Source organism: Bombina bombina, chromosome 3 (genome assembly GCF_027579735.1).
Source record: "Bombina bombina isolate aBomBom1 chromosome 3, aBomBom1.pri, whole genome shotgun sequence".
Lineage (NCBI taxonomy): Eukaryota > Metazoa > Chordata > Amphibia > Anura > Bombinatoridae > Bombina > Bombina bombina.
This window is the reverse complement of record NC_069501.1, coordinates 623,199,250-623,214,068: the sequence shown is the minus strand read 5'-3', so window position 1 is coordinate 623,214,068 and position 14,819 is coordinate 623,199,250. Positions and strand designations below refer to the sequence as shown.

Genomic DNA, 14,819 nt, shown 5'->3' with positions numbered 1-14,819 from the left:
ATAAAAAATAACATTACAAAAAATAATAAAACCCAACATTACAAAAAAATAATAAAAACTACTATTACAAAAAATAATAAACACTAAAATTACAAAAAATTAAAAAAGTACTATTACAAAAAATAACAAACGAAATTATCCAAAATAAAAAAAATTATTCCTATTCTAATACCCCGTTTAAAAAAAACAAAAAACAAGCCAAAATAAAAAAAAACTAATCTATAATAAACTACCAATAGCCCTTAAAAGGGCCTTTTTGTAGGGCACTGCCCTAAAGTTAACAGCTCTTTTGCCAAAAAATTAAACAAATACCCCCTAACATTACAACCCCCCTAAACCCCCAAAATAAAAAAACCTAACTAAAAAAACACAAATCTACCCGTTGCCCTGAAAAGGGCATTTGTATGGGCATTGCCCTTAAAAGGGCATTCAGCTCTTGGTTAAAGCCCATTAAAAATAAAAAAGCCCTAATCTAAAAAAACAAAAACAAACCTAACACTAACCCCAAAAGTGGTACTCACTGTTCCTGAAGTCCAGCGAAAGCATCTTCATCCAGGCGGCTCTATCTTCATCCATCGCGGGACCAGCATCTTCTATCTTCATCCCAGCGGAGGCGAAGCGGTCGGTGGATGCGTGGACGAGGGGGGCCAGGCGGAGGTCCAAATCAGCCAGTAGGATTTGAGCAGCTCTCATTCTATGACTGATTTGAATTTTTTAGCCAATAGTAATGCAAGGGTACCCCAATATAAAAGGGGTACCTTGCATTCAATAATTAGTGTGCGGCAGACGATTGCATGAAGAGGTCCTCCACGTCTGACTTATAGATCTCTGCCTGGACCGCCACCTCCTCGCATTCACCGACCACTCAGCCTCCACTGGGATGAAGATAGAAGATGCCAGTCCCGCAATGGATGAAGATGGAGCTGCCTGGATGAAGATGCTTCGCCACTGGGATGAAGATCTTTCACCGGACTTCAGGAACTGTGAGTACCAATTTTGGGGTAAGTGTTTGGTTTTTGTATTTTTTGGGGGTGTTTTTTTTTTTTAGATTAGGGCTTTTTTATTTTTAATGGGCTGCAAAAGAGCTGAATGCCCTTTTAAGGGCAATGCCCATACAAATGTCTCTTTCGGATGCAATGGGTAGATTAGTTTTTTTTTAGTTAGGTTTTTTTATTTTGGGGGTGTGGGTTTATAATGTTAGGTTTTTTATATTATTTATTTAAATTTTTTTAAACAAGTAATGTTAGTTTTTTTTTAGTTTAAGCTTAGGTTTTATTTTTATTTCACAGGTAAGTTTGTATTTATTTTTAAATAGTTAATAATTGTAACTTCACTTTAGGTGTATTTTAATTATGTTAAAGTTAGGGGGTGTTAGGTTTAGGAGTTTATAGTTTAATTTAGCTAGTTGCGATGTGGGGGGATGGTGGTTTAGGGGTTAATAATTGTATTTAGCGTTTGTGATGTGGGGGACGGCAGTTTAGGGGTTAATAGGTTTATTTAGTTTTGGCAATGTGAGGGGACAGCGTTTAGGGGTTAATAGTTTTAGTTAGTGTTTGCGATGTGGGGGGATGGTGGTTTAGGGGTTATAAGATTTATTTAGTGTTGGCGATGTGGGAGGGTGGCGGTTTAGAGGTTAATAGCTTTAGTTAGTATTTTATTTAGTGTTTGCGATGTGGGGGGACGGCGGTTTAGAGGTTAATATGTTTAGTTAGTGTTGGCAATGTGGGGGGGGGGCGGCAGTTTAGAGGTCAATCATTTTTTATTTAGTATTGGCTATGTGGGTGGACAGCGGTTTAGAGGTTAATAGGTTTAGTTAGTGTTGGTAATGTGAAGGGACATTGGTTTAAAGGTTAATAGGTTTTTATTTCGTTTTGGCGATGTAGAGGGGACGACGGTATAGATAATTTCGTTTTGGCATATTCCTTATGTTAAGTTAAATCATTTTTTGGATCCATTCTTTATTCATATTCATTATTCTATTCTAAACTTTAGAATAGAATAATGAATATGAAATAAAGAATGGATCCGAAATAACGAATGGATCCGAAAAATGATTTAACTTATCATAACTAATTTGCCGAAACAAAATTATTTATTTAACTAATGAAAACAAAACAATTTTTTTTCGCTGTGCACATGTCTACATATATCTGATGGTATTTTTCTTACAGATATATGTAGGAATATATATTTAAAAATACAAAGAACAAATGCTGTTATGTGCAGAACAATGGATTGTAAAATATTTACAGTACATACACAGCAAAACACTTTATTAAATATGAATATTGCATAAATATGTTTTTACATGTTTTCATCTACTTAACTGTATATACTGTATATGTCTATATGTGTGTACATATGTATTTATATGTGTATATATATGTCTGTAAATACATATATACACATATAAATACATAAATACATCTGTACACACATATAAACATACATACTATATATATATACATACATATATATATATATATATATATATATATATATATATATATATATATATATATATATATATATATATAAAGAAGCAAAGAAAAGCACTCACTGGATTTTCATCAAGAAGTGACCAAAACTTTTAATGCAGTTTGTGACGTTTCCAGAGGAAGGGACTGTTGCTGTCCCGAAACGTAACACACTGCATTAAAAGTTTTGGTCACTTTTTGATGAAAATCCAGTGAGTGCTTTTCTTTGCTTCTTTATCATTTACCGTACAGCACCCTGGTAGTTGTTGAAGGTTGGTGAGAGTGCGCATACACCAATTCTTTGCCTATATATATATATATATATATATATATATATATATATACAGGGATTTTTTCTGCCAGTACGCAATGGTACCTCTGCATGCCGTACCGGCACTTCTTCAAAGCACAGCAAGAGCAATGTTCCCTCTATTGAGCTACTGCACATGATGGAGTTTAAAAGGCACGGATATTCATTCATTACCCATTGTAAAGATCTCCTGTTATAGAATGCACAGAACTCAGTAAGGCACCATTGTTCAACTTCAAGAACTTTTTATTAACTCAAGATAACACATCCATTTCACTGTTATACCTCATGCTTGTCCCTAGTGTTAGAATATATGAACTGCAACAAATATAAACAGCAACAACTGGACAAACCATTATGATATATTCATTACACCCATCACTCTAGGTTTACTGCCTGTATGCTTCGCGCTTCTGCCACTTTTCCTGTTTGCGCTGCATGAGCTTTCTATTGGATGCATGGGTTCGGCTTGCCCTGATGTCAGTGGAAAACCCGGAGGCTCTTAGGTGAAAGTAGGGAACACATTAACCTTACATGATGAAGTTTCTGCCCTTTCTCAAACTGCAGCACATAAAGCATGTAGCAGCCTTGGTACAACCCTTGAACCATGGTTGGTGCGGTCTTGGCAGGGCGCCCTATTCCCTCCCCCATTTCCTAGTGACATTAAGGTACCCTGTCAGGCAGGGCTGCTGTATGATATCCACTATGGACCAAAGAGAAAACACCCCCACCCCTTATGAGCAGAGCCTACAGTTCATGCAGTATTACAGGTGATTAGACAAAGGGCAGAGGGTAAGTGATTTGTGTAGTGCTGAGAGGGGAAAATATAGTAACCTACCTTCCCTTTCCTATATCCACACTGCTGGGCTGATGACTCGTGCTGGCTGCTTCTGCTACTGCTTGCTTCCCTCCCGAGTCGGCTGCCCCGCCCCTTAGCAAAGTTTAGGCTGCTGGAGTGATCACACTTTGCTATGGGGCGGAACTCAGCAGGGAAGCAGCAGCACTGAGCAGAAAATCTGTATGAGAAGTAAAGTGACCGAGTGTGAGAGACTATTTTTCCAGTGGGAACGTAGTTCCCCCTGCTTAAATAGTGCAGGAACGCCGTACCCATACGTTCCCACTGGATTCGACCCCTGAGGGTAACCTTTCTAGGCAAGCTGGCTAGAGACTTTGGAGTGGATTATGCCCAAGTTTCAGAGCTAAGCAGCAAAGTGATCCAAGCACAATACAAGTGAAACATGGGCACAGTGCTACAAGTGGAGGACAGATTGAGGTATTATCTTACTCCCTGGTACAAAGTGCTTTTAGTCATATCAGTAAAATGGAAAGGGGAGTGAAATTCTTGGTGGATTTGAGAGCTGATATTGTAGAGAGTGTTGAAACGAAGCTGGCAGACAGTCCTCATATTAGGGTAAGATAATTTGCAAATGTTTATTTTATTTTTGCAGGTTGTAATTCTCAAAAAATAAATACAAAACAAAACCCCTGTTTTTTGTTGCATGTTAAAATGTTGTATGCATTGTTTTTTATTCTTGTGAGACTGGAACATAAAATGGTGTGGTGAAAAAGAGGCCTATTTATCAAAGGTCTGGCGGACCTGATCCGACAGTGCGGATCAGGTACGCCAGACCTCGCTGAATGCGGAGAGCAATACGCTGCAGGCTCGCCAGAAACATGGGCCCTCAAGCTCCATTCGGAGCTTGATGAATGGGCCTCAAAGTGTCAAAATGCATTCAGATTAGAGGCGGCCTTCAAGCTCTAAGAAATTAGCATATAAACTTCCTAGGTTTATCTTTCAACTAAAAATACCAAGAGAACAAAGCAAAATTGGTGATAAAAGTAAATTGGAAAGTTGTTTAAAATTACATTCTCTATCTGAATCATGAAAGTTTTTTTTGGACTTGACTGTCCCTTTAACCTTAAGAAAAATACCTCTTGTATTGGTTAAAGTAACATATAACCAATAAAGATTATTTTATATTTAAAATTGTGTTGTATGTGTGTATTAAATCCCTAAATTAAGTGTTATAGTGATTAGTGATCACTATAACACTAATTTCTTTAATTGCCAACCAACATTTTAAAAATTTTATATCATATTTGACTCTGTGAGAAGCCACGCCCAAGCCATGCCCCAAGCCACATCTTAAGTTACTCCCTCCCCACTCCCATTTAAAAAGTGTCTAGGAATCTTCTGGGCAAAAGGTGGCAACCCTAAGTCCATTACATAAGCGATGTCACCAGACAGGTATTAAACACATGCAGAGAATAAACTATCAGCACGCAACATATCAACAATTGCTTCGCTCTACACGCAAATAAAGTTCAGGCCGGATAACAGTCTTCACAGAAAGCCAGAATACCCAAATAATGCCACTTATAGGTTAGCACTTCTGCTGCTTTTCCTGTTCGCACTGCGTGAGCTGAGACCCAGGAACCGTCTGACTAACCAAAGCAGCTTCATGCCAGGTATACACATCTGTTTTGTTCAATGCAACGTTATATTTAAGGTCAGGGAACTAATTATAAGAGTACCGTAATTGTTTTAAAACTAATTTGTTAACAATGTATATACAGTAGGTTACATTTAGACAGAGCCCTGCTGTGAGCAAAGCACGGTTGTAGTCTTTTGCGCAGAGTGCAAATATTGTACCAGTTTGTAAGGTGAGCGTGAAGTGTCAGTACTACCCTCATAATATTGCTATTGATATGTATGCAGCCACTTCCTAACACAATATGCTAACATCCGTATCCAGGCACATGCATATATAGCTAGTTTATATCCTGAAATCGATGGACGGTATATGTATTAAAAGAGGTGCCATACCTTGTGGAGTAGACACTTTTTGTTATCTTATAGTGATCAAAATCTTTTCACATTGTCCAGTAGCTCCTGAATTACTGTCAAAGTTATAGGCATATAGGGTCTGACCTTACCTCTACTATACGTGTTGAGTATGTGCATGATCTGTCTTTCAACTGCAGTAGGCACAAAATAAATGACATTATTGCATTTTTCCTCTTGCCTGATCATTCTAAGTAGTGTGATATATATATGGTAAAAGCATGAGTGAGGCTTCCATTGTTATTGAAATTATTTTACACTTAAATAAAGACATATATATATATATATATATATATATATATATATATATATATATATATATATATATATATATATATATTAAAAGGGGCAGAGCTTTTATACCTGGGCCTCTGAGTTGTACTTGGCCCCTAGGTCAGAAATTGCCAGATCCTCTACTAGCATGGAGGTTTCTTTTTAGAATGGGCAGCGTATGATTAGAATGCTTGCCTATAATTATGGTTATTAAATAAAATTACCTCTGTGTGTCAGGGTGTGAGTGTGTCTGTGTTTAAGGGACACTAAACCCAAATTTCATGGTTCAGATAGAGCAGTAATTTTAAGCAACTTTCTAATTTATTCCTATTATAATTTTTTCTTTGTTCACTTGCTTTCTTTTTTTTGTAAAAAGCAGGAATGTATGCTTAGGAGTCGGCCCATTTTTGGTTCAGCACCTGGATAGCAAGAGAACGAAGAAAGATTTTTTTGCTAACGAAACATCCGAATGGTCATGCTTATCAAAGAGTACCGGCACCTTTCCCCCCCAAAATATACGCTACATATATATATATATATATATATATATAGCATATATGTATATACATGTATATGTATGTATCTCAATGTTAAAGCCCTTTGCCTGGATTTTTTTCTAACACCTAAGATCTCATATCTTTGAGCCCTTATAACTTTTTTGTGCAATATTTGTATTAATATTTTTTATTAGATAGTGTTATTATGAGTGTAACTGTACTTTGTAATTACATTTTTACGTGTTTTGTTACACTTTTTTGTTTCGCGAAACAGTTAACCAGAGCTCTGAGGTTGCGCAAACCCGATGCGCGTTAACTTAAATTGAGCTGAAGCGATCACATTTACTTTCAACTTGTAATACAAGCAGAAAACCTGATACGTGCAAACACCTGCGATAAACCCCTTTTTGCTACACATATAAACACATAAATATGTATTTACACATAAATACACATGTATACACATATACAGTCTTATGCAAAAGTTTAGGCACCCCTGAAAATTTCCAGGATTTTCATTTATAAATAATTGGGTGTTTGGATCAGCAATTTGATTTTGATCTATCAAATAACTGAAGGACACATTAATATTTCAGTAGTGAAATGAAGTTTATTGATTAACAAAAAATGTACAATATGCATCAAAACGAAATGAGATAGGAACATACATTTGGGCACCCTGGTCATTTTGTTGCTTTGAATACCTGTAACTACCTAGCACTGATTTATTGGAACACACAATTGGTTTGGTGAGCCCATTAAGCCTTGAACTTCATAGACAGGTGCATACAATCATGAGAAAAGGTATTTAAGGTGGCCAGTTGCAAGTTGTTGTTCTCTTTGACTCTGCTCTGAAGAATGGTAACATGGGGGCCTCAAAACAACTCTCAAATGACCTGAAAACAAAGATTGTTCAACATTATGGTTTAGGGGAAGGCTACAAAAAGCTATTGCAGAGATTTAAACTGTCAGTGTCCACTGTGAGGAACATTAGTGAGGAAATGGAAGACCACATGCACAGTTCTTGTTAAGGCCAGAAGTGGCAGGCCAAGTGAAATATTGGAGAGGCAAAGGCAAAGGATGGTGAGAACAGTCAAAAACAGCTCACAGACCATCTCCAAAGACCTACAACATCATCTTGCTTCAGATGGTGTCACTGTACATCGTTCAACAATTCAGCACACTTTGCACAAGGAGAAGCTATATGGGAGAGTGATGCAGAAGAAGCCTTTTCTGCACACACGCCACAAGCAGAGTAGCTTGAGGTATGCAAACGTACATTTGGACACGTCAGCTTCATTTTGGAAGAAGGTGCTGTGGACTGATGAAACAAATATTGAGTTATTTGGTCATAACAAGGGGCGTTATGCATGGTGGCAAAAGAACACACCGTTCTAAGAAAAACACTTGGTACCCACAATTAAAATGTGGAGGATGTTCCATCATGCTGTGGAGCTGTGTGGCCAGTGCCGGGACTGGGAATCTTGTTAAAGTTGAGGGTCACATGGATTCCACTCAATATCAGCAGATACTTGAGAATAATGTTGAGGAATCAGTCAAAAAGTTGAAGTTACGCCAGGGCTGGATACCCAAAACACTGCTCAAAATCTACTCTGGCATTTATGCAGAGGAACAAGTATAATGTTCTGGAATGGCCATCTCAGTCCCCAGACCTGAATATCACTGAAAATCTGTGGGGTAATTTGAAGCGGGCTGTCCATGCTCGGCAACCATCAAACCTAACTGAACTGGAGATGTTTTGCAAGGAGGAATGGTCCAAAATACCTTCATCCAGAATCCAGACACTCATTACAGGCTATAGGAAGCATCTAGAGGCTGTTATTTCTGCTAAAGGAGGCTCTACTAAATATTGATGCAATATTTCTGTTGAAGTGCCCAAATGTATGCACCTGTCTAATTTCGTTTTGACTCATATTGCACATTTTCTGTTAACCCAATAAACCTCATTTCACTACTGAAATATTACTGTGTCCTTCAGTTATTTGATAGATCAAAATGAAATTGCTGATCCAAACACCCAATTATTTATAAATGAAAATCATGGAAATTGTCAGGGGTGCCTAAACTTTTGCATACGACTGTATAGTATATATACACCACATTGGATTCCTTTCCAGTCAAAACATTTTGTCATATACCATATCCCTATTTAACCCTTTTAAAACATTTTTAACAATACTACATATTTTAAAACATTTTTAACAATACTACTACTGCGGTTAATGCTAATAGGTGAGTGTACATTATCGATACAGTGGGCATCTGTGTTTGTTGGATTATCTATCTGGCTAATTTTTATTTGTGTAAAAACATGTTTATTAATAACTTTTTAGTGACATTGCTTTCAAATATCATCCAATAAGTCAGTGTGTTTTACTCGAGTTTAAAACCAATGCTACATTACAAAACATTTTGGGGTACTCAGTAATATGTTGAAAAGTGTTGCATGGGGTTTATCAGGTCCTTTTAGCTGTTGAATTCAATAAGTGAAAAACTGCCTTGTACATGTGTTGTGTATTGAGAAATTGGATTGTGCAAATATTAAGTAAAAGACGTGTAAGTCTGGCAGAGTAATTTATTATGGATTGTAAGGGATATAGACGGCAGCTAGGGTGTCACGCCGCCGCTGCATCGCTGCTCGCTATGGCTGTTGCCATAGCTGCGGCGGTGATGACTTGTTGCTATGGTCGTTGCCATAGATGCGTCAGTGGTTCAGAGCGCGCAGCGATGACGTTATCGCCACACGGTGTCTCTCTCTCCTGGATGCCGCTCCTGATTGCACCTGAGTGTCCTCCTTGACGCCAATCTGCGCCTATTTAAGTACTCTATTTCCCTTACTACACTGCCCAAGTATAGGTGTTACTGTGTGTGCTCCTGGGTGCTTTATTACTTATATTGCTGGATTGCCATATCTTTACTGAACTCTGCCTGTCTGACCACTCAGCTTGCTTAACCCTTGTACTGCTGGATTGCCATATCGTTACTGAACTCTGCCTGTCTGACCACTCTGCTTGCTTAACCCTTGTACTGCTGGATTGCCATATCGTTACTGAACTCTGCCTGTCTGACCACTCTGCCTGCTTAACCCTTGTATTGCTGGATTGCCTTATCATTGCTGAACTCTACCTGTCTGACCATTCTATTGGTTTACCCCTGAACTGTTATACTGCTGGATTTCCGTTGTTGCTGTCACATGCCTGTTCCTGACCATTCTATTGGTTTACCCCTGAATTGTTATACTGCTGGATTGCCTTCCTGTTGCCGGACTCTGCCTGTCTTGACCATTCTCTGCCTTCATCTTATTGCCGTGAAGGACTACCCTGTCTACCGTAAGTACTGCTTACCTCATTTCATAAACTCACTCTTTTCTGGGATATTTCCTATACTTCCACTTGAAGCCAGGATAAGAAGACTACTGGCCAAGTTTGGTCTGATAGAGAAATATCCCACGAGCATTACATAGGGAGGCCGGAGAGGATGGAGTTGCAAAAGACAAGGCGGAAAATGATGAGAGAGTGGATTAAAGTCTTAGTTGTGTCTTGTGTGAGGAAGTGGCAAACTTTGGAAATGTTTTTTAGGTGGAGGCAGCAGGTATTGGCCAAAGACTGGATGTGGGGAGTTAAAGAGATATCTGAGTCAAGTGTGACCCCAATACATCAGTCATGCAGGGTTGGGGTCATGATGTTATTATCAACAAGAGATTCAAAATATGTGTAAGGATAGGAGTAAGAGTAGGAGAGAGGGAGGGCAGTAATTGTGAGGGGATGGGATCAAGGGGACAGGTAGTGAGGTGAGAGGAGGATATAAGGGCAGAAACTTCTTCCTCAGTAGCGGGAGCAAAAAAGCTGAGTCTGTGGCTTTGCGGGTTTTGGATAACGGTGATCGGTTGAGGGGGTTGGAGACTGGTAGTGTGTTGAGAGATGATTTAGTTTCTGATGGAATCTATTTTCTATTTTGCTGGTGAAGTGGTTACTAGCAAAATCTTGAGCTGAGAGAGAAGTGGAAATAGGAGGTGGGGGTGGGTGAAGAATGGTGTTAAAAGTGGAGAACAGACATATGGGTTTGAAGAAAGAGTAGAGATAAGAGCAGAGAAGAAGTCCTGTTTGGAGAGGTTAAGGGCAGAATAGTAGGAGTTTAAGATGAACTTGTAATGAAGGAAGTCAGCTGAACAATGGGATTTTCTCCAATGTCGCTCAGCATGGCGGTTACATTTACGTAGGTAGCGTGTCAGAGGAGTATGCCAGGGCTGAAGATGATAGTGTGACTTTTTGGCTATAGTAGGAGGTGCCAAATTGTCAAGGACCACTATAAGAGTGAAATTATAGAGACAGATAGATTGGTCAGGGCAGGAAAAGGAGGAGATGGAAGAGAGCAGAGGTTTGAGAAAGTTTGAAAGATGTTGCCGATCATCAAGACAGCCATTTCTTTAACACGTTGGGTTACATTTTCAAAGCAATTAAAAGGGACAGAAAAGTCAAAATTAAACTTTCATTGTTTAGATGCAGTTTTAAGATTTTTCAGTTTACTTTTGTTGTCAAATTCATTTTATTATCTTGGTATCCTTTCATGAAAAGCATAGCTAGGTAGTCTCAGGAGCAGCAATACACTAATGGGAGTTTGCTAGTACTTAGTGGCTACACACATTTGCCTCTTGTCATTGGCTCAACAGATGTGTTTAGCTAGGTAATAAAACTGCGTGAGCAAAGCATGTACTCTGCAAATGAAATGCTGAGCAATTCAAAACCTAGAGGTGCACATACCTGTCATCATGTAATCATCTTCAATAGGACCAGTTTCCCCATATACCGCCTTCCTGGAGGCTATTATGGGGGCTGTCTTCCAAGTACACCAACATCCTCAGCCTACCATAGGAACATGCTAACTTCATGGCTGCACTCATGAAACTTCTAGCTACAATGTGACTCCATCAACAGTCGATGTCACATGCCTATACACCTCCTGGGAAATGGAGTCCCCACTACTCCGTGCTTACAATAGCAATCCAAAAACAGTTCCAGGTTTCACAATAACAAATATAACTTTTATTCCAAACAAGATAAAAACAAAGTACCTCCAATATGGTTAGATAACATACCAGTAAGGCGTAATGCATTTTGGCTATTGCCGTAATCATAGACCAAGCCTGGGACTGATTTGAGATTGCTATTGTGTTCAGCTTGGTGTCAGTAGTATCTTTGCAGGAGTTAAACAAATAGTTATATGCAACCAATAGTGCAATCAAATGCTCTAACACATTAGAGGATTTTCTGTTTGCACTATTATGTCCATTTAAAGTGTTTGCTATGACATTCCCATGATTCTCTAAAGGTCCAAGGGGAGGAGGAATCGGTTCAATTCTGTAAAAATCTGAGCTTCCAAGAGTGAAACATTCAGGTTCAGATCCCAAGCAAAACCAGCTTCAAAATAAATCAAGATGGTCTTGTCATCTTACTTTTAGCTACTCACCATTCTCCATGTACTCAGTGACAATATAAATAGGTTCCTGGGTTACAACAGCATGCAAGCGCACCAGACGGGGATGATTAAGCTGTTTCATTATGTTGGCCTCTGCTAGGAAAGACTCTGTTGACATCGAGCCATATTTTAGGCTTTTTACAGCAATCTTCGTATGTCCGTTATAGTATCCTAAACCACAGAGGAAGGGGAGAGCGAGAAGTATGGTGAAATAAGTAAAAATGAAAAGAGGTAGAGACAACAAAGGGCTAGATAACAAGTGGTGTGCTATTTAGCGCTATCACTCAAATGTAAACTTTGCTAGAATTCATCTTTTTGCGACATCATTAACGTATTCTCCCTATAGAAGTCAATGGAGAGCGCAAAAGAAAAAACCTAACACCTATCGCTCGCACGCTATCACTACAGAAGTTATTTTCTATCACCTAAATTACAAGTTTTGCGTTCGTGTTTTAATGCTGAAAAAATGGCCATTTCAGCGTTAAAACAGTAACACAGCCATTACGAGTCTTGCAGGTATAGCTATACCACAAGCATTTTAGCCTGTAACGCAACGTCAGTCCCGCACTCCAAAAAATGAAGTTTTTGCATGGGATTTCCATAGCACTGCCATTACAAGTTTTGCGGTGAGGCTAAAAAGCTTGCGTTACAGCCTATACTGACACGATCCGTTCCGCAATCTGAGACCAGTAGTTATGAGTTTTGCGCCAGAAAATTGTTACACAAAACTCATAACTAAAGTGTTACAAAGTACACTAACCCCCATAAACTACCTATTAACCTCTAAACCGAAGCCCTCCTGCATCACAAACACTATATTAAAGTTATTAACCCCTAATCTGCCGCTCTTAACATCACCACCACTAATACAATTTATTAACCCCTATTCTGCTGCTCCCCGACATCGTCACCACTATAATAAAGTTATTAACCCCTATTCCCCCGCACCCCAACATCGCCCACACTATAATAAAGATATTAACACCTATACCGCCGCTCCCCGACATCGCTGCCACTAAATAAAGTTATTATTTTATTTATTTTAAGATAGGGATCTTGTAATTTTAATTTAAAGCTAGGGGGTTGTTAGGTTTAGGGGTTAATAGTTTAATTTAGTTTTTTGCAATGTGGGGGTCTGGCGGTTTAGGGGTTAATAGGTTTATTTAGTGGCAGTGATGTGGGAGGCCAGAGGTTTAGGGGTTAATAACTTTATTTAGTGGCGGCGATGTAGGGGAGCTGCGGAATAGGGGTTATGTTAGGGTGTTAGGTTTAAACGTAACTTTTTTTTTCCCATAGACATCAATGGGGTTGTGTTACAGAGCTTTTCATTCCCTGATCGCAGATGTTAGTTTTTTTTCTATCACTCTCTCCCCATTGATGTCTATGGGAAAAGTGTGCACAAGCACGTCAAAGCAGCGCTTGGATTTTTTGCGGTATGGAGCTCATCGCCACCATATCGCACGCACAAGGTGGCTTTTCAAAAACTTGTAATGGCAGCGCTATGGAGGGTGCAAGATAAGGAGGGGGCGCCCTAAGGGGGGATAATCTATAATCCTAGTAGGTAAGAGGTGATATAGTAAATTAGTCTTATATATCATATAAAACAGACATAAACCTCATATGAGAAAGATAAAAATAATATACTGGTCATGAGACTATACAGTCTAAAATGTAACAGCAGGATAGATATAATGCACAACCTCCTAAGAGAAAGACAAAGTTAGAAAATATAGATACAATGGTGAACAGGTAACTAAACCTCAAAGTATCATGATTCACAATGGTGTGTGAACTGATAAATACAATGCACTAAATGACATATATACAGAGATGGATTTGATCTAAAAGTATAATAGTCTCTAATAATAATGGTGAAGGGTCACTGGGCTGGAAGTCAGGCAGCTATCTGTGGAGATCCAGGCCGGGATCCAAAGCAGCAATCTACAAAGACAAGTCTGGTGGGTGACTATATTGATCCCATCCTGCCTCTATAGCATCAAGGGAGATGCTACAACAAATGTGAGTACCTTTCTACATTAACACACTGACTCACCTGTGTTAACCCCTTAAGGACCAGCGACGTACCCTGTATGTCGCTGGACATTTTTTGGGACTTGATTGTTTTATAGCGCGGTCTTGCCACCAGCGTTGAGACTGCTCTATTCCACAAAGCCTGCTGGAGGGAGGGCATTAATAGCGTGTTGTTGCTAGACTTGCGCTATTATGTCCTGAAAAAACCCTTAACGACCAGTGACATACAGGGTACATTGTGGTCATTAAGGGGTTAAGACAATACTAGGCCATATAGGCACCTGTGTCTCTTTATGTCGTTTTGATATAGACATCATCCCAATACCGGAGGTTGGTCCCCTGGGTGACTGTAAGAAATCCCAGGCTGTTTCTATAGCACTAATTGAGGTGCTTCCACAAATGTGAGTTTACTCTGTATACACGCATCTATTCGTTTTTGGACCAAACAATATTGGGCCATGTGGCGCTTCTGTCTCTTCTTGTCTTTGTAGATTGCTATGGAGGGTGAAATAACGCAACTTTTGTTGCGTTCATTTCGCACCCTCTATAGCGCAAACCTTGTAATCTAGGAGTATGTGAATAAAATTGGAATGTAAAATATTTGTATTGTGCTTTACATTTTGCACTTTAAGTCTAACATGGTGTCAGGTTAGTGCACTTGAAAAATTGCTAACTTTAATGCGCGTTATTAAAATATAAAAAAAATATTAATAAGAATTATTAAACATTATACATACTGTAAAAAATGCTACATAATCCATAGAATATATATATATTATTATTTTTACTGTATGTACATTTTTAAAAATAATTATTATTAATAGTTTACATTACTATGGTCTTCACATAGAAAATAATGTATTTTTTTTCTATGTGAAGAACATAGGAAT

General features: G+C 38.7%; 1 protein-coding gene across 1 annotated transcript in view; it reads right to left on the bottom strand.

Moving 5' to 3' along the window:
- Window positions 1-14,819, bottom strand: part of LCK (LCK proto-oncogene, Src family tyrosine kinase) — a 193,470-nt gene that overhangs the window by 75,851 nt on the left and 102,800 nt on the right. The window contains exon 9 of the mRNA XM_053704824.1: window positions 11,890-12,069. Coding sequence (XP_053560799.1) covers window positions 11,890-12,069 — 180 coding nt within the window. The remainder of the gene's footprint in view (window positions 1-11,889; window positions 12,070-14,819) is intronic.